Genomic DNA, 25,475 nt, shown 5'->3' with positions numbered 1-25,475 from the left:
TCTTTCAGAGGGAGTACGACCCCATCCAAAGCAGGCAACTGACCGATTATCCAAACTTTGGAACCACCAACCCACAGTGCCTCCGTCTTGCTAGGATTCAGACTCAGTTTATTGGCCCTCATCCAGCCCACCACCGAGTCCAGGCAGCAGTCCAGGGCTTGCGCAGCCTCTCCTTATTTAGACGTTATGGAGAAATAGAGCTGGGTATCATCAGCACACTGCTGACACTTCACTCCAAAGCTCATGATGACTGCTCTCAAGGGCTTCATATAGATGTTAAACAGCATGGGGGACAAGATGGTACCCTGCGGCACCACACAGCACAGCTGCCAGGGGGCTGAAAGACATTCACCCAGTGCTCTTCTCTGAGAGCGACCCTGGAGATAGGATCGGAACCACTGTAAAACAGTGCCTCCAATACCCATCTCACCAAGTCGGCCCAGAAGGATACCAGGGTCAATGGTATCAAAAGCCGCTGAGAGATCAAGTAAGAATAACAGGGTTGCACTTCCTGTCCTTCTCCCGACCAGGGCAACCAAGGCCGATTCAGTCTCATAACCAGGCCTGAACCCAGACTGGGATGGGTCAAGATAATCTGTTTCATCCAAGAGTACTTGCAGTTGCTGCACCACAACCCTCTCAATCACCTTCCCTAAGAAGGGGGTATTTGTAACCAGTTGGTAGTTGTCACAAACCAATGGGTCCAGGGTGGACTTTTTCAGGAGTGGTCGGATCACCGCCTCTTTCAGAGTGGCTAGAACCACTCCCTCCCGCAATGATGTGTTGACCACACCCTGGATCCACTCGGTCAGACCCCATCGGCAAGCTTTAATAAGCCAAGAAGGGCAAGGGTCAAGAGGACACGTTGCTGGCCGCATCATCTCAAGCACCTTGTCCACGTCATCAGGCCACATCAACTGAAACCGTTCCCAAGAAGTTTCAGCCGACGTTGCACTGGACACCTCATTGGGGACTACACTAGATGTGGATGGGGCATCAAGACTGCTACAAAGGCGAGCAACTTTACCCTCAAAGTGCCTTGCAAACAATTCACAGTGGGCCTCCGAAGGGTCTAAAGCTCCATTTCCTGGAGTTGATGTCAACAGACCCCTGATAATATGGAAAAGCTCCACAGGACAGCTACTTGAGGATGCGACGGAGGCAGAGACATGGGCCTTCTTCGCCCTCACCGCCACACAGTAGGCACGGTTATGATGTTTTACTTGTGCCTGATCAGCCTCACAGCACGTCTTTCGCCACTTGCGCTCTAGCCATCGTCCAGCCTATATCATTGCCCTTGGCTCACTGGTGTACCAAGGTACAAGCCGGGCTCCACAGTGCTGGAGAGGGCGCTCGGGGGCAACCGTGTTGAGAGCCTGACGCGTCTCACTGTTCCACAGCGTGCAAGGGCTTCAACAGGGTCACCTGCTCTATCTACTGGGAACTCCCGCAGGGCATTCAGGAATCCAGTGGATTCCATTAAGCTCTGTGGGCGGACCATCTTAATCTGTCTACCACCCCTGCAGGGAAGGATCGGAGCCATATGTCTAAACTTCACCAGGAAGTGATCTGACCATGACAATATTAAGCTTATTTCAGGTATTAGTACAAACAGCAATGAGGACTTTGAACTTGTCAAGGATTATCAATACCTTGGCACATTCATTAACCAAAATAGAGACAATAGTCAAGAAATTAGAAGAAGGCTAGGACTGGGTAGGGCAGCTATGAGAGAACAAGAAAAGGCCCTCAAATGCAAAGACTAAAGTCAGGATCATTCAGACCGTGGTATTCCCGATCTCTATGTATGTGAAAGTTGGACAGTGAAAAAAGTGGATAAGAGAAAGATAAACTCATTTGGAATGTGGTGTTGGAAGAGAGCTTTGCAGATACCATGAACCACAAAAAAGCCAGATAGTTCTGGCTTTATTTATTCTATCATTAGAAGCTAAAATGATGAAACTGAGGTTATCATACTCTGGACACATCATGAGAAGACATGAATCACTAGAAAAGACAATAATGCTGGGAATAACAGAACGGAGTAGAAAAAGAGGAAGACCAAATAAGAGATGGATTGATAAGAGATGGATTCCATCAAGGAAGCCACAGACCTGAACTTACAAGATTTGAACAGGGTGGTTTAAAACAGATGCTGTTAGAGGTCGCTGATTCATAGGGTCGCCATAAGTTGTAATTGACTTGAAAGCACATAACAATTGTAAACACATGTGTTTTCTCCACTAATGCTAGCATCAGTTATTCAAAACAGTGTCATGTTTTGATACGTCATGGCTGTGAATTTTATGTAATGGTACAAAGCCATGTATTTAAGCTATAGGCCGTCCAAACAATGATTCCTTTCTCCCTACACTAATAACTGGGATCTCTGTTCAGGCTTGTGATCAGTGTAAATGCTGATTGAGACAATTTTCACAAAGCTGAGTGTTTTGATACAGAAGAATAATCCTGTTCATAATTGTTGGTGGTTACTCACATGATTATGGAAAGCACTTATTTCCTTCACTGAAAAGAAATTTGGTGTATTTGATTTATCGTTACAACAGAAAACATTCAAGATGCCTTTTTAAAAAATCTGTTCAGTTCTGTCTAAAACTCAGAAATACTGTAGGATGCAAGGGAAATTGTTCTGAGTCACTTTGTCATTCCATAAAACTAAAGGCAATAATATGTCATCTCTGAACCTCTATTTTTTGGTAGCTTCCCTTGTTCCTCATAGCTGCTACACTAGGAAATTCCTCAACAGAATGCCCATATGCCCCTCAATATTCACTTTCTCTCTTGGCTTTCAAAACCCAAGTACACTGATCAAATATGAAGAAATTCTGGAAGCTAAACAACAAGCTGCTCTGGATTGTAAGATCCATGAAGTCTGTACAGATTTGTATTTGTTTTGTTCAATCAGAGTCTAGTTCCTTCTCTTTAAGGTTTCAATATAACAGGAAAATAAATGGTTCTGCATTTTACTGAGACCGATCATCCCTTAGGATAAGTGTGGTTGAAACTGTCCTCCAAAGAAGGATGGAAGGGCTACAGGGATGAGTTACTATACCAGTGACTATGTGTACTGGAAGTTAGAAGCTGTGATGTGCTTGGCTGTTATCTGGCATTAGGAAAACGTATCAAAGGGATTTTCTTCAAACTGGATGAAAGCAAGCATCAGAGTAAAATATATGTTCCCAGTACAGAACAGTAGCATCCTGCTTGTAGATTCAAAACTATTGTGCTGTTCTGTAGCTACACTACTTAATTAGGCAAGGTTATGTATGTGATGCTATAATTGCCTTCAGCCTGAGCTCTGGGTTTCAAGATGGAATTATTCTAAAGAATGCTTATACTAGAGGATGTTTTTCCCAAACAACTGAGTAAGGCCAGTATATTTTGAGTAATGTAGAACTGTGTCTGTAGTTATCTTTAAAATATGCAAATGAAGTCTCTATTAAGGAAAGTTTTGTTACTACGTTGTATGAGAAATATATAAATATTTCATGCAGTTGGGGTAGGTGGGTGGGAACATCAACATTCAATCATTGGCTGTGTATACATGGCACTTTGAAGTGTATTAAGTGCACTTAACAGTGCATTTTTTTGTGTTTTTCACACAAAATTGTCCACATCCAAGTGGCAGGCTGTACTTTCCCCACGTTTTAATTTGGATTTTTCTTACCCATCAATAATGCAGTAAGGGGTGGGGGGAGAAATCCAGCATAAAATTACGTTATCCAGCAGTGAATGTACTCAAGTGCATTGTATGACAGGTTTTGTACATGTATTTTGACATTTTGCTGGGTGCTGTATATCGCCACACCTCCTACTTCCATTGGTGACTTCTCGGTGGGCTGATGGTGGAGCTTGTTATGACACTTAAAAAAAAGTAACGCAGTCTTGTGCAAGTCTGCTATATTGGAAAACATGTTACTCAGGGAAAAAGGGCCATGCACACATGGGTTAATAAATAACTGAAGGCGTGCCAACAATATAACTTGGGTTTTTTGCAACTTGGGAGGGGTTCTAATTGAGGGGAGGGGATAACCACATCCCATCAAGCATAACACACTAGCGTGGATGGGAAATACTGAGGTAGAGTTCAATTGAAAGCACTTGTGTGAATGAACGTCCACAAACATGCATATGGAAAAATCAGATCTGTGCATCCACCATGAGGATTAACACACTGGTGCATACACAGCTATTGCCTCAAGAACAGATCTTCGTATTCAGAATGGGCTTTGTACTTCCATTGGAGGCATAGAGAAATTGGGTTTCTAATGCAGTCTGTGTGTGCCTCCGTAAGTAGGAATCCTAATCTGGGTTTCTGCTAGTCAAAGATTAAACATGCTTAAGGGAGCATATGCTGCATACTATTCCTACAGTGAAAGAGGATGATCACCTAATTATTAAACATTTGCACTTGGAACTGGACAAGCTGTCAAGTCTGAGATCCTCTGAATAAATAACACTTTTCTTTCTTTGACCAACTTAATTGGGTTACTTTTTATCAAAACTGACAGTCAGTAAGGTGACAGTGGAAAAAAATATGGAAGCTTACAGGAGAGCATACTCAAAACCTGATGTATTCTTTGACTTCAAAACATATATAAAATCTTAATGTAAGTGAGAGTACAGGATTGTTAGAGCTTATAACCTTTCATCTCCAGCTTGGATCTGTTAACTTAGATTATTTTTAGCTGCCTTGAGCATCATTTGGTGGAAAAGTGTGATACAAATTTTATAAATTTTGTTGAGTGCTAACTTTGTAAAATTGAAGTATCAGTCTGGTTTCATAAAGTCGCATCAAGTTTTTAATTCACACAGTCATAAGAAAACTCTTTAACTTTTCTTTGCAGGTGCTTTTAGTAAGCAGCAGCCGGTACCCAGATCAGTGGATTGTTCCAGGTGGGGGAATGGAACCAGAAGAGGAACCAGGTGGTGCTGCTGTCAGAGAAGTCTATGAAGAGGTAAAGAATTTATAACTCTCAACTTGAAATGTTGTATGGATGCATGGATCTTAACTGAGAACTCATCTAAGCAAACTTTGTAAGTGCCACATGAGTAAGGGCTACAACTCCACTTGGCCAGGCATGTGGCACACTTATTATATGTGGCAGTAGCTGTTTGCCTTTGCTGTGTTGGTGTTTGCGAGGTGTTGGCTGTAACGCTTCATGATAGCTTGTCAAAAAAGAACTGGATTGTTCCTCAATTAAATGAAACATGCTTAGCTGAACTCTCACTTCTGAAGGGTATCATTGGTCACACACAATACTCTTCTTCTTTATTGCAGGGTCAGTTGTTGCCTGGGCTCCAGTTTTTCCTAATCCTGGTAGTTCCACAGCCATCAGAAGTTTAGGGTGGTGGTGGCTGGGGGAAGCCATTCTGTATGGCAGCCCCTAAGTTGTAGAATTCCTTCCTCACAGAGAAGCATCTGATGCTGCTGTCATATAGTTTCTTCTGTATACTGAAGATGTACCTCCTTACCCTAACGGTTGACATTTGAGATACATATTTTAGGACCCACCGTATTCTAGTGACTGTAATTTCTTTTTCATATTTTTTAATGCCGTGACCTGCCCTGATGCCTTAGGGTGAAGGGCAGGTAATAAAGAAAATAAATAAATCAAAATTTCTGCGATATATTACTTTAAAAATGCTTATCAAAGCACATGTTTTTTGTTTGAATGTACAGATCTTTGGAAGCTTTTAAATTATGCTTCTTGTTTGTAGTCGAGATTAAGTGTGCCAAATCCCTACATAAGCACACACCTTTTGGTGTATTACCCATGTGCTTCCTCACTGTAATCTCTGTGAAAGACAAATAGCAGATGCTCTGTCAGAAGCTTCTGAAATCTTAGTCACTAGTCTTTTATATTTAAGAGTTGTAGGATAGGTGTGTTCTGAAGAAGAGTCAGAAAGATGCGTTCCTGCATCCTTAGCTTGCAGGAAAACTTCAGAGGCTCAAGCTAGGGCACAAAGATAAGAGATCATGAAACCATTGGACAAGCTTGGTACATACAACATTGTTTTATAATTTAATAATTAAATTGCAAATGCATAATTACTTTTAGAGGAAACCCTGATAATTTTTATTTTTTGCAGGCTGGAGTAAAAGGAAAACTAGGTAGATTGCTGGGAATATTTGAGGTGAGCTGTTCTTAAAAAATGCATTCTTGGATGTACACTGTGAAATATAGCTTGTACTTCTAATACAGAAAAGGTGGATTACCTGGTGAACAGGTGAACTTGGTGTAGTCTACTGCCTTCTTACACTTTATATAAAGAACAAAGCCAGATGTGGGGATAGAAAAATATTGATAAGCATATACAAGCAGTTTATAGGTAAGGAAGACATTAAAATGAGCTGATTCAGTAGTGTATGGAGTAGGGGTATTATCCAATACCTGCATTATGATGCAAATATAGTAGATAAGAAGGATCCAGGTTTTGCTGGTCTATCAAACTCAGTTCGGGCTGAAATCCTGACCAGCCTTAAGTGTGCATGTTCCACTGAAAGGAATGCAGACTTGAAAGTAAATGTGTTTAGGATTGGCGGTTGTTGGGGATTCCCTGGCTCCTCAGCCTCACTTCACATAAAACAGACTTCTGTAACCCTTTTGCTGCCACCAATTCACGCAGAATACTCTTAGTAGAGTGTATGGAAGGCTTTGGGCGTGAGATGAGACCACCACTGAGAGGCACTATAAATCTTGAACTATGTTGTAGTTTATTATTTACAAAAGGGGAAAGGGTTACTTACACCCAAATTGCGTGTTGCAAATTGTGTTTGCATTTTTACCAATTTGTAGGGCAGTACAATATCTCAAGTTCAGGTGTCCTGCTCCCTTGGTGCATTCACTATAGCTGCCCAATTTCTCTGCTTTTTAAAGTTTGATAAAAAATATCTGTTGGCTATAGGTATGTTCTTAAATCACAAGTTTTTTGCCTGTTAGTGAATTGATATATAGGCCTCAGTCCTTTCTTCAGCTATCCTCATCAACCAACTCCAACATCAACTCTCATCAACCCGAATTGCTAATTGTCAGTTAAGAACATAAGAAGAGCCTGCTGGATCAGGCCAGTGGCCCATCTAGTCCAGCATCCTGTTCTCACAGTGGCCAACCAGGTGCCTGGGGAAAGCCCACAAGCAGGACCCGAGTGCAAGAACACTCTCCCCTCCTGAGGCTTCCAGCAACTGGTCTTCAGAAGCATACTGCCTCTGACTAGGGTGGCAGAGCACAGCCATCATGGCTAGTAGCCATTGATAGCCCTGTCCTCCATGAATTTGTCTAATCTTCTTTTAAAGCCATCCAAGCTGGTGGCCATTACTGCGTCTTGTGGGAGCAAATTCCATAGTTTAACTATGCGCTGAGTAAAGAAGTACTTCCTTTTGTCTGTCCTAAATCTTCCAACATTCAGCTTCTTTGAATGTCCACGAGTTCTAGTATTGTGAGAGGGAGAAAAACTTTTCTCTATCCACTTTCTCAATGCCATGCATAATTTTGTACACTTCTATCATGTCTCCTCTGACCCGCCTTTTCTCTAAGCTGAAAAGCCCCAAATGCTGCAACCTTTCCTCGTAAGGGAGTCGCTCCATCCCCTTGATCATTCTGGTTGCCCTCTTTTGAACCTTTTCCAACTCTATAATAACCTTTTTGAGATGAGACGACCAGAACTGTACACAGTATTCCAAATGCGGCTGTACCATAGATTTATACAATGGCATTATGATATCGGCTGTTTTATTTTCAGTACCTTTCCTAATTATCCCTAGCATGGAATTTGCCTTTTTCACAGCTGCCGCACACTGGGTCGACATTTTCATTGTGCTGTCCACTACAACCCCGAGGTCTCTCTCCTGGTCGGTCACTGCCAGTTCAGACCCCATGAGCGTATATGTGAAATTAAGTTGCCCTACAGCCTGGAATTCCTGATCAGAATTTACCTGATCAGACCCCATTCAGTAGTATCTTCAAGCGATTGTGTCTCTCTCCTTTCAGAACCTGTCACCAAGCAACAGCTGCAAGGCAGGCTTGCAACAGTGTATCAAAACAAGGCCTCATGGCTGTCACAGAGGTCATATAATATTTTTTAAAACACAAAACACACACACATATAGCATTTCTCCACAGACTGTAGTTTTTCAAGCAATGGATAATGTTATTGTAGCCTTTGGTTAGATACCATAATGCATAGTTCCTAATGAAATATATGCAGGTAGACAAATGAAGCCCTGTTTTTAACATGACAGTTTTTGATGAGAAGTCAAAACTGATACCTGCTTCAAGGAAGACAGAGGTGCTTCTGTACTGCTTCCTATTATACACTTGGTCTTATCTAGCTTTTTGCCCCTTGATTTTTATACTAACAGTTAAAAGTTATTGTCTATCTTCTTTCAAATGACTTTTAATATATTATGTTGCAGCGCTTAAGTGTTGGCCACCTTGAAGGCTGTTTCCTAATGGAAAGATAGGATATAAGAGATTTTAAGTAAATAATTTAATGCTGCAAGTGTGAATTAATATGTATATTCTCTCTTCTCCACACTGAAGCAGAATCAAGACCGGAAACATAGGACTTACGTTTATGTTCTTACAGTGACTGAAATCCTGGAAGACTGGGAGGATTCGGTTAATATAGGCAAGCCTTTCTCACCCCTGCATGTGCTGTGTAATGTAATATCAGAACCTTGCTATTTTTAGGACAGCTTTCACACAACTGGTGTTTTAAGTAGCATGATACTGCAAGTTATATTATAGATATATTACAGTTAAAGGAATACTAAAAAAGCTCAAAGTAAATAATCTGGTGTTAGTTTCTCTGAGTTTTAGTTGGCCACCGCTCTAATAGCATTCATAAAATTTCTGGATGTAGATAAATTTGTGTTTCGGTTTACTACTCCATTTCATGCCATCTCTTCATAAACTGTACTAATGTGTTGAAAGAACTTTTATTGTAATGAGTAATATTCAGAATGCCACACATTTTTAATGAACCAGAACAGGGTAATGGCGAAAAAGAATAGACAGTAGATAAAGAGCAAGCCACGTGCTCATTGGCAAGGGAGCAGATGGGCAAACTAATTTGAATGTTAATTTGCACATAATTAACATAATGCATTAATAAAAGTAGACACCAGCCTGTTAGTCTCACACTGAACCATTCAGCCAACTGCAGTAATTAGAAGCCTTTATTTATAGCTCCAAATGTTCAGGGTCCTTATTCAGCACTTAACATCATAAGAACAACTTGGGATTTTCATGAATAGAGTTGGCTGCCTGTAGTTAATACCTGTATTTTTCAGATTCTGCTTACCACTACTAAATAGAAACATGCTCTTAATGAAAGTTTTGATCTTTGGGGGTCTCTTGGGAGTATTTCAACCACGTTTTTCTGCCTCATTCTTTTTCATTACTGAAAGTAGTAGTTTGGGATTTGCTATAGATAAAGTTGACAGATTTTAGGGTTAAAAATGTCCACTCTTTGTAACATTTACTCCTTCATTTTTATAGGAAGGAAGAGAGAGTGGTTTAAAGTTGAAGATGCAATCAAGGTCCTTCAGTGTCACAAGCCTGTACATGCAGAGTATTTGGAAAAATTGAAACTAGGGTGTTCACCAACCAATGGAAATTCTGTGGTCTCCTCCCATCCTGATAACAACTCTCTATATGTTACTCCTGCACAGACTTCTGGGCTGCCGTCTACTGTAAGATAAAATTCAGTTACTTTTTTGTTCACCATCACAAGGGGAGATGTGTTAGTGGTCATGTGCTATGTGTATAGTCATTGAAGTTCTGAGTGTGTGAACACTTTGTGTTCAGACATACACCTTCTTTCTTTTTTTAGCAATGTGTAATATTTCTACAAACCAAAGCCATACAGGGAATTCTTAAAGATGCCTTAAATGGTCCTCTTTGTGGCTTTTTAAAAGCATAGATATCTTAAGTACCTGATTTAAAAAAAAAATAAGAGTGAATTTGTTGACATTTGAGTCTGGCTTAATTTTGTTAAATTTCCTAAAAAACAAAAACTGTTCGTTTTGGGAAACTTTCTTTTAATCTAGTCATCCTTATTTCCCTACTTCAGTACAAAATTACCTGGAGGAATTAAAAGGCAGTGGAAACGAACAAGAAGTGCCTTCCATGTCAAGAAGTGTTCTCCCAAATACTTTACAAAAAACCTCCTAACCAGAGTAGTGCCAGTTTATCAGCCTCTGCCAGTCCTTCACACTGCTCTTGCTTACAATTATTAGCTAAACCAGCAGATTCCAGAAAGACGCAAACATGCCAACCCCTTAACTTGCTTGTTCTCATGCCAAAACCAGCACTACTTTCTTTGCTATTCCAGCAGGTGTTGATTCACTACTGGGGACCATCCCAGCTTCTTCCAATCTGTTTCCAGAACATGTGAATTGGATCAGTATTGGGAAGATAACTGTCCTGAGCTTTAAGGAAAGGGCAGGCTACAGACTTAAATGGGCTCTAATCCTATTTTGTAATGTCTGCCATTAAAACATGGCTATAGAGGTTCTTTAAATTATACAGGTTCTAATTTCAGAAATCTCTCAATGCATTTACACTGAACTTTCCCTTTATCCCTCAAGTCATTACTGTGGTTGAGGTAAAGAACTACCTCTGTTATGAAAGCTATCTCTTTTCTTTCTTTCTGTGTAACATAAACCCACTGTAAATAATCCAACTGGTGTATAGTGTAAAATGGAAAGAAAAGGTAATGTAAATACTCTGTTGCTCACACAAATAGGTTACTGCCTAAGATTTTTGTCTTAATAGCTATGTAACGGGCAGAAACATTAATAGCTGAATCTTTTCCAGTCACTCTATCTTCACCTATAGAGTTGCTGTTTTTCACTTAACTGTTAAAGGCACAAGACCCGTCTGAGAAGAAGGTGGCAACCCTACACACTAACTTCCAACACATTGGGTAAAAATGCTGCTATAAATTAACCCACATGCTCTTACAATTTTTAGGGAAAATATTGGTGCCATAAGCTTTCCTTCTAGAAACATGTGGGGATAATAGATTGTGCCATATAAATGCATTTAAGCATGGAACATCAGTAAGAGGCTTGGTTGTGAGTGTTGCTTTAAGAGCCATAAGTACTATTAACTGTAGATAGATTCGAACATCTGCCACAGGTTAGAACCTCCAGGAGTTACTGGCTTCAGATAATTTGAGTGGAGCAGTGGGTGTTGTCGTCAGTTTTGTGTTTGAAGAGCCTTACTTTTCATATTCTGGTTCAGATGGTCAAAAAAACATAGTACAGACTTATGGCAGACCCATTGATATAAAATGTTATAATCAGTTAGGGAACTGGCTAGTTCCTAACAATGCATTTGTCCTGATTTTCAGTTTGGCATTTAGCCCCACACTTCCATTCATTATTTAGTTATCACTAACTACGTGGCAGTGTCTTCAGAAATGTCTCTTCTCCATCATAGTGATGGAAGTAAGAGCAAATTTTATTAGTTTTTGGTTACTATAACTGCTTCCATCTCAACTTTTGCTTTTGGAACAGAAAACCAAGCCAAGAGTATAGAAGCTACATATTGGCAATGCATGAATACGTTGGTTTCTAACATTATGTGCTATGTAAAAATGTACAGTTGTCAGTGTTAACCAAATCAAAGGTGATGGCTTATAAATACTCCAGGCTGCTGTGCCACATACAGTTTTAAATATATTGGTGTACAGATCTCTTTTTCAGCCTATGCAACGTAAGATAAATCCCTTTATTCATACTGACTTCTAAAGTCTGTCTTGCAACATAACACTGGAATGACAAAGGTCCACAGTTGTTGCATTTTCACCTATAAACAAGTGAACCCAGAAAAGTGAACATTGCATAATTCCATCATTTGGAAGAGTAGGCTGGGCAACATGAATGTGTCAAATAATAACAGCCAAGACCTCTGTCAAGATTAAACCTTAATCAAATAATTCCAGTAAGAGGTTCAAGGTTGGCATTGAAATACGACATATACTAACGCTTTCTTGTGGAACTAGAACAACGTTCCCTCTTAAGTGACCTTTAAACCTGTAGCTGGCTTCACAAGGAGGGAGACAAAAGTTGACGTGGACCAGATTCCACAGGGCAGTCAATGTCTTGGACTTCTAAGACATGGTTTTCAAAGTCAGAAGCATAAACAGGTCTTGAAGTACTGCAGTGGAAGCTTGTTGCAGTGAATAGCTAATTGGGAACATGCCACACGAACATTGCAAGAGTGTTTATGTAGGTTTTAGAGGCTATTAAAAGTGAAATATCCTGAATGCTTACTGCAAACTAACCAGGGCTGTTGTCAAAATGTTGGAACAATTGCTCAATATGCTTCTGAGAAGTAAAAATCTGAAGGAAAACTACCATTTAAGTTGTAAACATTTTGAACTGTGTGCATGGCTTTCTTTTAAAGACTGATGTAAGAATTTTGACTTTTTATATCTGAAATGATCCTCCAAAATAAAAAAAATTTGAAACACAATTTACAAAGACTGTGGCTCCTTTAATTTCATGAATGTAGGTGTTTGGAGCAGTGCTTTCATGTGGGGTCCATTAGCCTATTTATGTGCTTGCATCACTGAACATAGGTTTGTGTGTGTCCCTACTTCTATCTCTAGTTAAAAGGATCAGGTAGCAGAATCACTGCCAATTAGAGTAGACAACAGATACTGGTATTAAGACAGCTTCCTTTGTTAACAAATCTTTGGTTGAAGAGGTGATTTTTGCACATGGATGGGAGTCAAATATGCAGCGTTTGAGAACTGGACCTAGAACAGCAGTAATACACAATCAGAGATGGTGAGGTCCTTTTAAAATTGAAGGAGGGGGTTCAAAGCAATAGTAGCTAGAGTGGTGGTTGGGAGTAGGATAGGTGATATGATCGGGGTTGTGGTGGTAGAAGTGGTGTGGATTAACCTAGGCTGGCTGGTGGTATTCTAAATTCTGCCCTGTGTTGTAGGAAAAAGCCTGGCTTCGTACAACTGAATTGACTAAAAAAAGTTGAGTCTGTACCCTGTGGTGTAATCCCTGTTCTGCTTTCTGAATAGATCAGTCAACAAAAAGATAATGAAATCTGGAACTTATCTCCTCTTCCCCAGAGTAAGGTAAACATCTGAAGTGTAGAAATACGTTGGAGCGAGTAATGAATATTCAAGTGTCTAAAAATCATGTGTGTTCTTAATTCCAAAAATTAACTATTTCTGACATACGTTAGCGAAGTGAAGATTGGAGGCAGCAGATAGGCAACCGGTAGTGGTAATTCCTGGGGTTAAGAATCCATTTTCAGAGTGAAAGGGCTCTGTAGTTCTGAGCCCTAAGATGTTACATTTGAGTATAGGAGGTCAGCAAAAATGACTTTTTCCTCTAGTATGCATCATATCCACATAGAGCTATGTTTCTGTGGTGAATTTGAAAAAAATATTGACCAGTAAGTTTTCTAGACAAAACATTAAATAGAAATCTGGAACAGAACAAAAATATTTTGCTGAGGAGCAGGGAGATGATGCTGGGACTATTAAAAGAATTATCTATTGGTTCAGGAACGTATGATGTAGCATAGTCAACCTGTACTTGGCAGCCTGTTTATCTTACTATATAGCCACAAGAGTGGCTGTATACTATAGCCAGCATGGATTTTTTGCATTCTACAATGTTAAACTGAAAATACCCCCATGCCATTCTGATGATTCCCATAAGCTCATTTCAAAACAAAACCTTACAAAATGTATAGTTCTGAACTCAAACACTTAACAACCCTCTCAGTTTTCATGGTGATACACAAAACAGTCAGAGGATTGAGAGTTCAAAGTGTAAAACAAGGAAAAAAACCAGACACCTGCTGGCTTTTTTTCTGTCAGTGTTCTCATAATTTGTTGAAATTAATTAAAAATCAGACATGTTCACAGAGTAGCTCTAATCCTATTACTGACCTTTCCCAATACTCTGACCTTCATCTTCTCCAGTTTAAAAGTTTAAAAATGCCTGGCCAATTTTTAATTAAGACATTAAGATCAATGATAAGCAGGGGTATGCTCATTAAGAACCAACTGTCAGTGTTCTAAAAGCCAGACTCACAGCTGCTTGGCTTGCCTAATCGGGGCCACATCCAAGCCAGACCTTTATTTCAGTTGAGCCAGTCATGGCTTCCCCCAAAGAATCCTGGGAAGTGTACTTTGTGAAGGGTGCTGAGAAGGAGACTCCTATTCCCCTGACAGAGCTCCAGTGGCCAGAGTGGTTTAACAGTCAGCCACTCTGATTGAAGCTCTGTGAGGGGAACAGGGTGTCTCCTAGCAACTCCCAGCACCCTTCACTAACTACACTTCCCAGGATTCTTTGGGGAAGCCATGACTATCTAAAGTGTGGTGTGCATGACAGCTTCGGGTTAAATTTGGGTGGGAGACTACATGTGCCTGCTGTAGAATAAAAAGGTGGGGGAAATGCTAAAAACAATGTTACTGTTCACTTCTCCACCCAGTGCCCACCCACCCAGTCTCCTCCCCTCCCTTCCCTCCCTCCTCCAGGTCAGTCTCACCTATCCTAAGCATGATTGCATAGGAGTAAATCCCATTGAACTCAAAAAGCATGTAGATGATCAAACCTGCCGTACCCTCCTCCCATCTATATCCTCCCTCCCACTCCTTCCATTCCCCCCTTCTTCCTTTCCTCTCCTCCCCCCTCCTCCCCCATGGTCAGTTTTACCTATCCTTCCCATGATTGCACCGGAGAAAATCCCATTGATCTCAATAAGCATGCAAATGATCAGACCTGTCTTTCCCTCCCTTCCCCTCTCCTCTCCCTTCCTCCACCCTTTTTCCTCCCCTCCACTCTTGCTTCTTCCTCCTCCCTTGCCCACTCCCTCTTCTCCCCACCCCCATGGTCAGTTTTACTTATCCTAAGCATGATTGCAGGAGAGTAAATCCCACTGAACTCAATAAACATGCCAATGATCATTCTGTTGTACAGGATCCCATTTCTTACCTGCCAGATTAAAATCAAAGAAAATCAGTAATAGGCGAAAAAGCAAACCATTGCGGCTTAAGAATGTACATATAGCCAACAGATATTTCTATCAAGCAGGGAAATTGGGCAGCTATAGTAAATGCACCAGGAGAGCAGGAGACCTGACCTCTCTGAGGAGGTCCTCCTCTCCTCTTTCCTTCTCTCCACACAAGAAGTGGATTGGACTGTGAAAGACCAACCCAAATTGTGTTTGCAGTTTTACAGATTTGTAGGGCAGTACAATATCTCAAGGTCAGGTCTCCTGCTCCCCTGGTGCATTCAATATAACTGCCCAATTTCCCTGCTTTTTAAAGTTTGATAGAAATATCTGTTGGCCATAGATAAGTTCTTAAACCCACAAGGGTTTTATGCCTATTAGTGAATTTTATTACATTTATATCCCACCTTTCCTCCATGAGCTCAAGTAGCATACAAACATGTTAAATGTTACTAGGCATTTGACTGAATCAATTAGAGTTGCTGTTGGAAAGATTAAGGCAAACTAATATATAAATTTCTCAGATTGCTAACAAACTTATATTTGGAAAATAATGTTCAGATTTGCATAGTAATTTAACTAATGAACACTTTCCAATATTTGGGAATAGTATTTGCTTACCTTAGTCTGGAGATATTTAGACAGCAACTCATTAGTTGCAAAGATCATCTTGACCATCTTGTGCTTTATTTTGTAAAAATATATGGAGGGAATCCAGTAACACCTATAATTCAGGATTGACAAAGTAAACTATTCATATTCAAAGGACATTTGCAACTCTAGAAACATCTCTGTATTAGCATAAGATATCATTGTGTGTTTCTAACAATATTTGTTGAGTAGAATTCAGCCAGTTACCGATAGAAGCAAAGATCCATACAGTATTTGTTTTGAATAGATTTAAGGTTTTTTCTGATAGAACAAAATTAAGGAGCAGGTCCAGAAACACTGATGGAATTGTTTCTTTGAAAAAGTGTTTTAACACTGGAGTTAGCTACAGCAGTTCTCTCTTTACAGCTAAGAGGATCTAAACTAGGATTCAGGATATCAGGGTATGACAGTTATCTGGGTTACAAGATGGCAGCCATGATAAACTTGTCAAAATGGTCAATTCCTTTAAAGCAGGGGTAATGATGGAAAGCCTTTATTTGCAAATGTGTCTATAGTGCCAAACATGAGTGAATGTAATACCAACTAAGCTAGAACATTCATCAAGGAAAATCTGAATGAACAAATGTATGTTAAGCAGGTGCCTAAGTGCCAACACTAAAAGCACCTACCCAAGCTCCCCTTTGCAATACCGGGCTGAGAGGAGAGGTTTGAAACTTTCCACCGAGGCCAGTGCTGCAATGGGGGTGGGGGGACAGACTGTGAGCATGTGTGGTAAGTACAAGTGTTCAGCAGCAACTTATACATGTGGCCCTCAAAGGGATGGCCACCCTTGAATGCAGTCCTTTGACTGAAAAGGTTAGCAACCCCTACTTTAAAAGGGTATTTGTTTGATCTAGTCCAGTAGCTCCCAAACTTTTTCCCTCATGGACCACTTGAAATATGCTGATCGTTTTGGCAGAGTACTTAATGATTGTAGTAACTGTAATGCACTGTGCTAGGTGTTGTATGATTTTTAATTATATTTTTATTGCTTCTTGTGTTGTATTACAATTTGCATTCCATAGAATTCAAATGGTAATACATTAAGAGATAAAAGAAGCAATAAAATGCAATCAAAAATCAACACAAATATTTAATGTAGACATGCCATGGACCACCTGAATGAAGCTCACGGACCAGTTTGGAACCTCTGATCTGTTCAATTTTTCACAATGGGTATTGACATTAAGTTTCAATTTATGTATTCCAAAGTATAGAAGCATCCTGCCAAGGAACACTGTGAGTGTAGTTATCCATGGCCTGATTTTATTTATTTTATTTATTTATTTATTATACTTGCATACCGCCCCATAGCCAAAGCTCTCTGGGTGGTTTACAGTAACTAAAAACAAATACAATTTAAAATACATCTTTTAAAAAACAGTTTAAAATACAATTAAAAAATTTAAAACAATATAAAACACATGCTAAAATGCCTGGGAGAAGAGGAAAGTCTTGACCTGGCGCCGAAAAGATAACAGTGTTGGCACCAGGCGCAACTTGTCAGGCAGATCATTCCATAATTTGGGGGCCACCACTGAGAAGGCCCTTTCCCTTGTTGCCATTCTCTGAGCTTCCCTTGCAGTAGGCACCCGGAGGAGGCACCCTGATAACCTACCAATGTGACAACTGTAACACACACTGCCTTTGAAGACTGTTGAATTTGCATTTAGTTCAAAATAGTAACTGATGAAAATATATTTCACCAGTACTTAACATCTGCACTGACTTCTCATTCATTTTTGGATACTGGTGTTTCTTTTAATACCTTGTCCTGTTTGGGAGACTTCCAAGGATTGCCTACTTCAACATTAGCCTGCTGATATGCTTAAGGCAGCTTTGGATGCCCTCCTCCAGATGCTTCTGTTACCTGAAATAAGTCAGGTGCAATGGAGAAGACAACCTTCTCTCGGATAGGCAGCAATGGGTGGCATTGGGAGATGAGGTTTCAGACCCTTGGCCTCTTCATTGTGGAGTGCCACAGGGCTCTATCCTCTCTCCCATGCTATTTAACATCTATATGAAACCGCTGGGAGCAATCATCAGGAGTTTTGGGTTGCAGTGTCATCAGTATGCAGATGACACTCAGCTCTATTTCTCATTTAAATCCTCACCGGAGTTGGCTGTGAACACCATGTCCAAGTGCCTGAATAGGCTGAAGCTGAACCCCGACAAGACTGAGGTATTACTTGTGGGAGATAAAAGGAAATTAGGAATTACTGACCTGATGCTTAATGGGGTAAATTTGCCCCTGAAGGACCAGGTCCGCAGTCTTGGGGTCATTCTTGACTCCCAGCTGTCCATGGAGGCTCAGCTTACAGCAGTGAGCCGGGCAGCTTGGTATCAATTACATCTGATACGGAGACTGCGACCCTATCTTCCTGGTCATCTGCTCCCCCAAGTGATACATGCCCTGGTCTCCTCTCGCTTAGACTACTGCAATGCGCTCTACGTGGGGTTACCCTTGAAAACGGTCTGGAAATTACAGCTGCTACAGAATGCGGTGGCACGCTTGATCACGCATAGCCGTCGCTGGGATCACATTACCCCAGTGTTATTAGATCTTCACTGGCTACCAGTTGTCTACCGGGCCCAATTCAAGGTATTGGTGCTGACCTTTAAAACCCTATACGGTTTCGGCCCAGTATATCTGAAGGAACACCTCCAGAATCACTGATTATGCCGCCTGACAAGATCAGCCTCGCAAGACCTTCTCTCGGTCCCACCTGTGAGAACAGCCAGGCTGGTGCGGACCAGAGAGAGGGCATTTTCTATTGTGGCCCCCACCCTCTGGAACTCCCTCCCTTTTGATCTCAGACATGCTCCCTCCTTGTCCAGCTATCGCCGAGCCTTGGAAGACCTGGCTGTTCAGGCAGGCCTACAAGATTGAGACAGAGTAATTTATGAATTAAAGGATGGATTTTTAATTTTAAAATTTGATGATGTTATTATATATATATGTATTGTTTTATTCTTGTTGTTCGTCGCCTAGAGTGTCCCTAACCCGGACAGATAGGCGACTGAAAAATAAAATTTATTATTATTATTATTGGTTGTAGTGTCCAGCTTCTGGAATGCTCTCCCCTCATTATGGAGCACAGATAGGGGTCTGTAGAGGTCCATTGTGCAAGGGTGATGTATAGAATTGGATTTCACTGTATGAAATATAGTCCATAAGCAAAAAATATTAAAATCAATAATAGATATGAGGAAAGGAAATGTCTCAGTTCAAGCTTTATATGTATTTTACATCCTGATACAGTGTGTTCTCTTTGTATGAATTGTGTATTATGTGCCTGGATCTTAAGCAATAAAACAAAGGTCCCTTTTTAGAATGTAGTGGATTTTGTGAAGATGCCCATCTCCCCTGTTGTGTGGATTCTTCCTGCAAGACCCAGCAAATCTGTGTGAGCTGGACTAGGTGCACCTATTACAGTAGAACGTAGGACAACCATGGGATCAGCACTTACCTTACTGAAACTGCCAACTATGAATCTCTATCGGAAGGGTATTTCACAGCACAATCCCCTGCTTCCACACTCAGGGAAAAAAATCCCATGGAATTCAATGGGACTTACTTTCAGCTAAATGTATACAGAATTGCACCCTAAACACCTTTTACCTATATGCCCAAAGCACTTAAGATAAACATTCTCACTTGCCTCACATGTTACTGAGAGTAGTGTTTCTATCAAAAAGTCATTTTATGTGTGTACCACTCTACCAACTTTAGGTAAATTTGTTTACAAATGTTGCTTAACTTTAGGATCATTTCCTGCATCTCACAGGAAAATCTTTACACAGTTCCCATTTCTGATAGCAGCCACATTGCTGTGAACTCACAAGTGACTTGCAATAATGTCAAGATTTTAGCCATGTATTGGTTAAATTCTGTACTTGTTCTCTTGCTTGTACCTACTTGGCACCTGGAGAGGTGGCTGTTAAGGCACATTCAATCAAGCTGTCACTATCTCTGCTCCTGGTCTACTTTCATTGTTTGTTTTGTATGTCTCAGGAAGTTTGATAGGTGTAAGGCTATCCCTTCAGGTCAATTGAGAAGGGCTCACCCTTCCTCGAATACCCCAGGGTATCAGTGGTCTCCGCTGGGCTTTCATCTGACAAGTTAGGATCTGCAACAGAATGCTGTAGTACACTGGTTCCCAAATGTTTTCATGCATGGACCACTTGAAAATTGCTGATGGTCTTGGTGGACAACTTAATTTTTCTGCCTGTTGTAATGTGCTGTGCTAGCCATGGTACGATTTTAATTGGTTTTTTTTTGCTTTTGTATCATACAATATTACAATTGTAATTTTATTGTATTACAGTTTGAATTCTATAGAATACAAAATGTAACACAATAAAATGCACTACAAGAAATAAAATGCAATATGAATATTTAATGGAGACAGCTGTAGACCACCTGCATAAAGCTTACAGACCACCGTTAGGGGACCCCTGCTGTAGGATATCCTGGACTCCTGTGTGCTTCTTTTCTGTGATCCAGCCAGGGTAGAAGAGAAGCCTTGTGTAAGTCTGGACCTTGCAGCACTGCTTGTGCCTCACAAAGAATGCTTTCGCTTCCCCTCTTTTCCATACTCCTCCTTATTCTGCTAACGAGGTTTAAAGATCAAGACTGGTTACCAGCACTGAATGATATTGTTATACAGATGGGGTGGAGCGAGGGGATGTTTTAACTTCATGGCATGTATCCCCCTACCCCACATACACTCATCACAAGGATACAAGAAACTATTGCAAGCAAGCCATTCCTCATATAATACATTCCATTGTTGAACTTGGCCAAGCTACTTTGTCTTGGCCTGCCAATTGCTTAAGGTGCTTTTTCCCCTCAGAAAACAATGGAGAAATGCAGTTTAAAATAGCTGTGATTGGATAGCAATACCTTTCCTTCTCAAACATACAAGTACCATGTCTGACATTCAGTGTGAGCCTCTAACTTCCCTCAGCAAACACTGAGATGAGTTGCTCTACAATCTCTATAGTTTCAATATTCCTACAGGATCTGAGAGTCCACAGGACAATGATGTATGTATGTTTTTCTTTTAATTTATAAACTTATTTCTGCATACTCATTTCATTCAGAAACTGACAGACATCTGTCCAACTGAGATTGCTATTAAATGGAATATTCTGGCTCGGGTTGCACTAAACCTGAAGGAACAAGGGGTACTGGGTGCTTGCTTGGTTGCTATCTCAAGACAGCCGAGGTCCCAGGTAAGTGCTGCAAGGACTGGGATCCCCTGCCTGACCCTGAATCCAGAGAGAGGCTGCAGTCAATCTTGCAGCCTCTTGCATCAGCCCCTGGCTGGGTCAGGGGGCATAAAAGCCTGGCTGGCCTTGAGTAGCGAGTCTGCTGCCAGCAGGGTTGCCACTGAAGGGGAAACACCAAAGGGGATCATCCCTTGGGGAGCCCCAAGGGTGAGGGCACTACTATTTTTTTATTTTAAACCAATCTAGAGGAGCTTGGTAGTGGGGAGGAAATAAGGCGTATGTGTAGCTCCTGCATGGAGTGGGAGCCTCTGCAGTAAACTAAGTAAGTCACCAGATGCCTTCAGAGTGAGAGTCTGCAACTGGCAGAAGGCTGGCCCTCCCTGGGTGTGAGATGGGGGGGTAGATGTGCCCTGTGTGAAAGATATTGAGTGTGTCTCACTGTTCCCAATTCAGAGGCCTACAGGGATAAGTGGTTCAGATGCGTTTTGATGGTGGGCTTTTATTGTGCCCATATCAGGTGTTTAGGAGGAGTCTTAATAAGGAGGGATATGGGTGATGCCACCCCAATTTAAGTGAACATGGGTAGAGGGAGGTATTGCCATGGGGAGGGCATGAGCCACCACAAAAGACAAGGGCAAGGCTATCTATACATTGTTCCTCGCTCCCACTCCTTGCATGGATGGGTTTCTGATTGCTCATCTGCTGTGGCCACTGGCATGTGTGTGCTATTGTTTAACGCCAGATTGGTACACAGTAAGACCACACTCATCCATGATTTGCTCATGGATGAGGGTGCCAATTTGGTATTACTGAGACCTGGATGGGTGAGCTGGGACGAGTTGATCTGACCCAGTTTGCCCACCTGGATACTTGGTGCAACACCAGCACAGGCTGCAGGGATGGGGGCGGGGGAAGGGTTGCTGTTGTCTACAGAACTTCCATCTCTGTCACCAGGAAACCACTCTGTCTCGGAGCTGGCTGTGAGGGCCTGCACCTGATGCCGGGCCAAGGAGACAATAAACTAGGGTTGCTGCTGGTGCACCGTCCACCCTGCTGCCCAGCAGCTTCTCTGACCAAGCTGGCAATCTCAGCTGTGGTATTGGAAGAGCCCAGAATGGTAGCTCTGGGTGATTTCAATGTCCATGCTGAGGCTGCCTCCAGTGTTCAGGCTTGGGACTTCATGGCCTACATGATGACCATGGGGCTGTCTAAAGTTGTCACCAGCCCGACACATAGGGCAGAGCACACCCTCAACTTGGGTTTTGCTCCAGATGGAGGAAGGGGTTTCTGGAGATGGGTGAGTGGATGTCACCTCATGGTCATGGTTAGACCACTTCCTGGTCAAGTTCAAACTTACAACTCCAATCCTTCCCTTCAGGGATGGTGGACAGATTAAGATGGTCTGCCCCCAGAGACTAATGGAATCCACTGGATTCCTGAATAATAATAATAATAATAATAATAATAAATTTTATTAATTTTATTATTATTAATGATATTTATTAGTTGTTTTCCCCAAAGTGGAACTCAAAGCAACTTACAAAAAAATTAAAAAAAATGTGTTCAAAGTAGCTTACAACAAAAGCAATTACAAAAACTATTTCATAATAACATAATGCAACAGCAGTAATAAAACAATAACAAATGTCACAACAAAGACAAAACCCTTTTCAATACTATAACATTACATTATTTAGCAGGCCACATTACACCTCTTGGCAATATGGCAAAAATAAAAGGAAATTAAGACAGTTTCAGCTTTGCTCCTAGAAACACCCCACCCATGATGTTACTCGCAGTCCTGCAGCCACTTCTTGCAAGCCCTTCAAAGGCCGGAGGTAGCGGGGTAGCTGGAAACACCACGTTCATTATTTTATGCATGGTAACTCAGGCAAGTCCCATCATCTTCCAGAGAACTTGCCATGTTGATAAAATTGCAGCCTCAACTCCCTTTTTAATACCACTGTTAAAGGCGTGGGGGTGGAGCACAGACGCTTCAATATGGCTTTTGCAGGTGTTCGTCTCCGCTGGCTCCGCACCTCTCCCAGAGCCGCCACACCTGCCCCACACCAAGGCCGCAGCCCCCCTGCACGGCGAAGCAGCACAGGACTTTCTCGGCCGTTGATCAGATGCCTTTGTTCCTTGTTGGCAAGTAAGTTGTTTAAACACAGGGCCCCTCCCGACTGGTGTTCTATTGTGAGTGTATTCGGCAACATATTCTTGACACAATAGTGGTGGATTTATTCTCCTTCAGTTGGTTCTGTGATGCTTGCTCAATGCTGTGAATGCCCTAGGGGAGTTCCCAGAAGATAGCGCAGGGGGCCCTGGTAAAGCCCTTGTCACCCTGTGGAACGACATGCAACTTCTTGACACGGTTGCTCCTGAGCTGCTCACTGGGGCAGGGTATCACCAATATGTCACCCCACTGCTGAACGAATTGCACTGGCTGCCCATTAGCTACCGGGCTAAGTTCAAGGTTTTGGTTTTGGTGTGCCAAGCCCTATACAGCTTGGGACCAGGATACCCCTTATATACCCAGTTGACCACTACACTCTGCAGGTGAGGGCCTCCAGCAGATACCATCTTATCGGGAGGTCCATTCTGTACAACATAGGAAGAGTACCTTTAGTGTAGCGGCACCTACCCATTGGAATTTCCTCCCCCTTAAATATTACTGGTACCATCTCTGTTATCTTTTCAGCACCTACTGAAGACCTTCTTTCAACAAGCCTTTTAAGCAGAAAACATATCCCAGTCTGTATTGGAATTGCTTTTAAGATTTTTTAAAGATTTTTTTTAAAAGCTGTTTTAATATATTTTGAAGTCTGTTTTTATAAGTTTGTGTTTGTTTCCTGCCCTGGGCTCCTACTGGGAGGAAAGGCAGGACATAAATTTAATAAATAAATGTCAGTGGAGACTTGAGGTAGCCAGCTTCAGTTGATATGTCAGCTATGACCACACCTGACTGAGCAGTATGAACGTATCAAACCAATGCTTTGTAGGAGCACTAGCGCCTGGTTTATTTGCAAGCTTAACTGCAAGTTTTGACTTGCAACTGGCTTGCCTTAAGGCAGGGATGGGGAATCTGATCCTCTGGATGTTACTGGACTCCCCACCTTCCATCAGCTGTAGCTAGCATGGTCAACAGTCAGGGAAGTTGAGAGTCCAACATCTAGAGGACTGCAGGCTTTTGATCTCTGCTTTAAGGATTGCCCAGCTCTCTATGTACCAAGCAAGACCTTTGTCAAAGGCCTTCTGTGTGCTCCCAACAAATGAGGTGCATATAGAAGAGGTCCTTGTCAGCAATGCCAACTCTCACCCACTTTGATTTCTTTTACTAAATAAAGAACTTTTTGTATTCTCTTAATATTTTAATTATTGCTCAGCTTAAATTTATCTCTGCTCTGAAATTTGAGGCCACTTAGTTTTTTTATGCATTTGTACTTTTAGCTTGTAGTTTAGGCTTTTTATTTGTATTTGTTAACTGTGCTGAGAACTTCATTAAAGGGCACAATATGAATATTCTAAATAAATTAAGCAATTTATTGTTTTGGTATTAGGCTACCCGAAGTCCAGTATGAATCAGCATGTTTGCTGAAACTTTTTCCATGTGATAAGCTAGTTTTTTCTCTCCTCAGGGAAGAAATTACTGAATAAATTGTATCGTCATTTTCTTTGTACAAATATGCTTAAAGTTTACTGTGAGAAACCAGCCTTACTTTTTAAAAGTTCTTTTTCTTAAAATGAGAAACTCACTGTATAATGAATAATCACTCTTCCTTTTATTTCCATGTCATAACATTACAGTCAGATGTTAAACAGAACCTATCAGGCATTTTTAAAATAAATCTGAAAATGGTAGGAATGTACATTAAGCTCGCATACACATAATTTCTGATCTGACTAGACCTGGAGACTTTACAGGAACCATAACATGCTGGAAATATGCTTCCTTTAAAAGCATAAAATCCACATTTCAGCTTAGCCATAATTACACTTAATATTCAATATATCTACTCTGGTCAGTTAAACAGTGTATCCATGCAAAGCATGGATGTATTTGTCACTGGGGGTCTTCCTTTTTTCAAGAACATACACAAGAACTATCTATTGTTTACCAGCTAAAGAAAAAATGCTTATTACAAACATGGTTTTGATTTAAGCCCTGGCTTCATAAATCAGTACACACACCAGATAACTAACTGGCCTGAAGATTTATTAGCATCAAGATTAATATTAAACACCTGTACTGTAATTCAGTAAAAGAACCCCATCTTTCTTCCTAGCACTCACTAGCATAAAGTAAATGAACTTAAATAATTCAACTTGTTTATCAGTATAATACAATGGGACAATTCCAACCAGCTGAGATGTACCAAGACAACAATATGACCTATTTATTGTTGGTAAGTCTTTTTAGAACTCTTTTACAGATCAGTCAGTTAGTTCCATCCATTACAGATTCAAGTATCCTCAATGCCTCAAAGAAGTTACATACCTAGACCTCAAAAAAGGGATAAGAATCTTATTTTTAATGTTTACACTTTGTAGGATTCAGATACAAAA

At 41.1% G+C, this 25,475-nt stretch overlaps 1 protein-coding gene and 1 long non-coding RNA gene across 4 annotated transcripts in view; both read left to right on the top strand.

The window, feature by feature from the left end:
* NUDT4 (nudix hydrolase 4) overlaps window positions 1-12,509 on the top strand; it is a 28,500-nt gene extending 15,991 nt beyond the window's left edge. Inside the window, exons 2-6 of one of the 3 annotated variants that reach the window (XM_061639577.1) lie at window positions 4,869-4,979; window positions 6,115-6,159; window positions 8,568-8,652; window positions 9,525-9,718; window positions 10,099-12,509. In XM_061639577.1, coding sequence (XP_061495561.1) covers window positions 4,869-4,979; window positions 6,115-6,159; window positions 8,568-8,652; window positions 9,525-9,718; window positions 10,099-10,122 — 459 coding nt within the window. In that variant the 3' untranslated portion in view covers window positions 10,123-12,509. Of the gene's footprint in view, window positions 1-4,868; window positions 4,980-6,114; window positions 6,160-8,564; window positions 8,653-9,524 lie in introns of all 3 variants that reach the window. The other 2 variants (XM_061639576.1, XM_061639578.1) reach the window with 2 other exon arrangements.
* An 8,582-nt stretch (window positions 12,510-21,091) lies between these two features.
* On the top strand, window positions 21,092-23,659 carry LOC133389943 (uncharacterized). Its single transcript, XR_009764228.1, has 3 exons — window positions 21,092-21,231; window positions 22,924-23,061; window positions 23,611-23,659. It is a non-coding gene; the product is annotated as an uncharacterized LOC133389943 (long non-coding RNA).
* Window positions 23,660-25,475: the final 1,816 nt, after the last annotated feature.

Source organism: Rhineura floridana, chromosome 8, assembly GCF_030035675.1.
Source record: "Rhineura floridana isolate rRhiFlo1 chromosome 8, rRhiFlo1.hap2, whole genome shotgun sequence".
NCBI classification, from domain to species: domain Eukaryota; kingdom Metazoa; phylum Chordata; class Lepidosauria; order Squamata; family Rhineuridae; genus Rhineura; species Rhineura floridana.
This window is presented reverse-complemented; position numbering and strand designations above follow the sequence as displayed.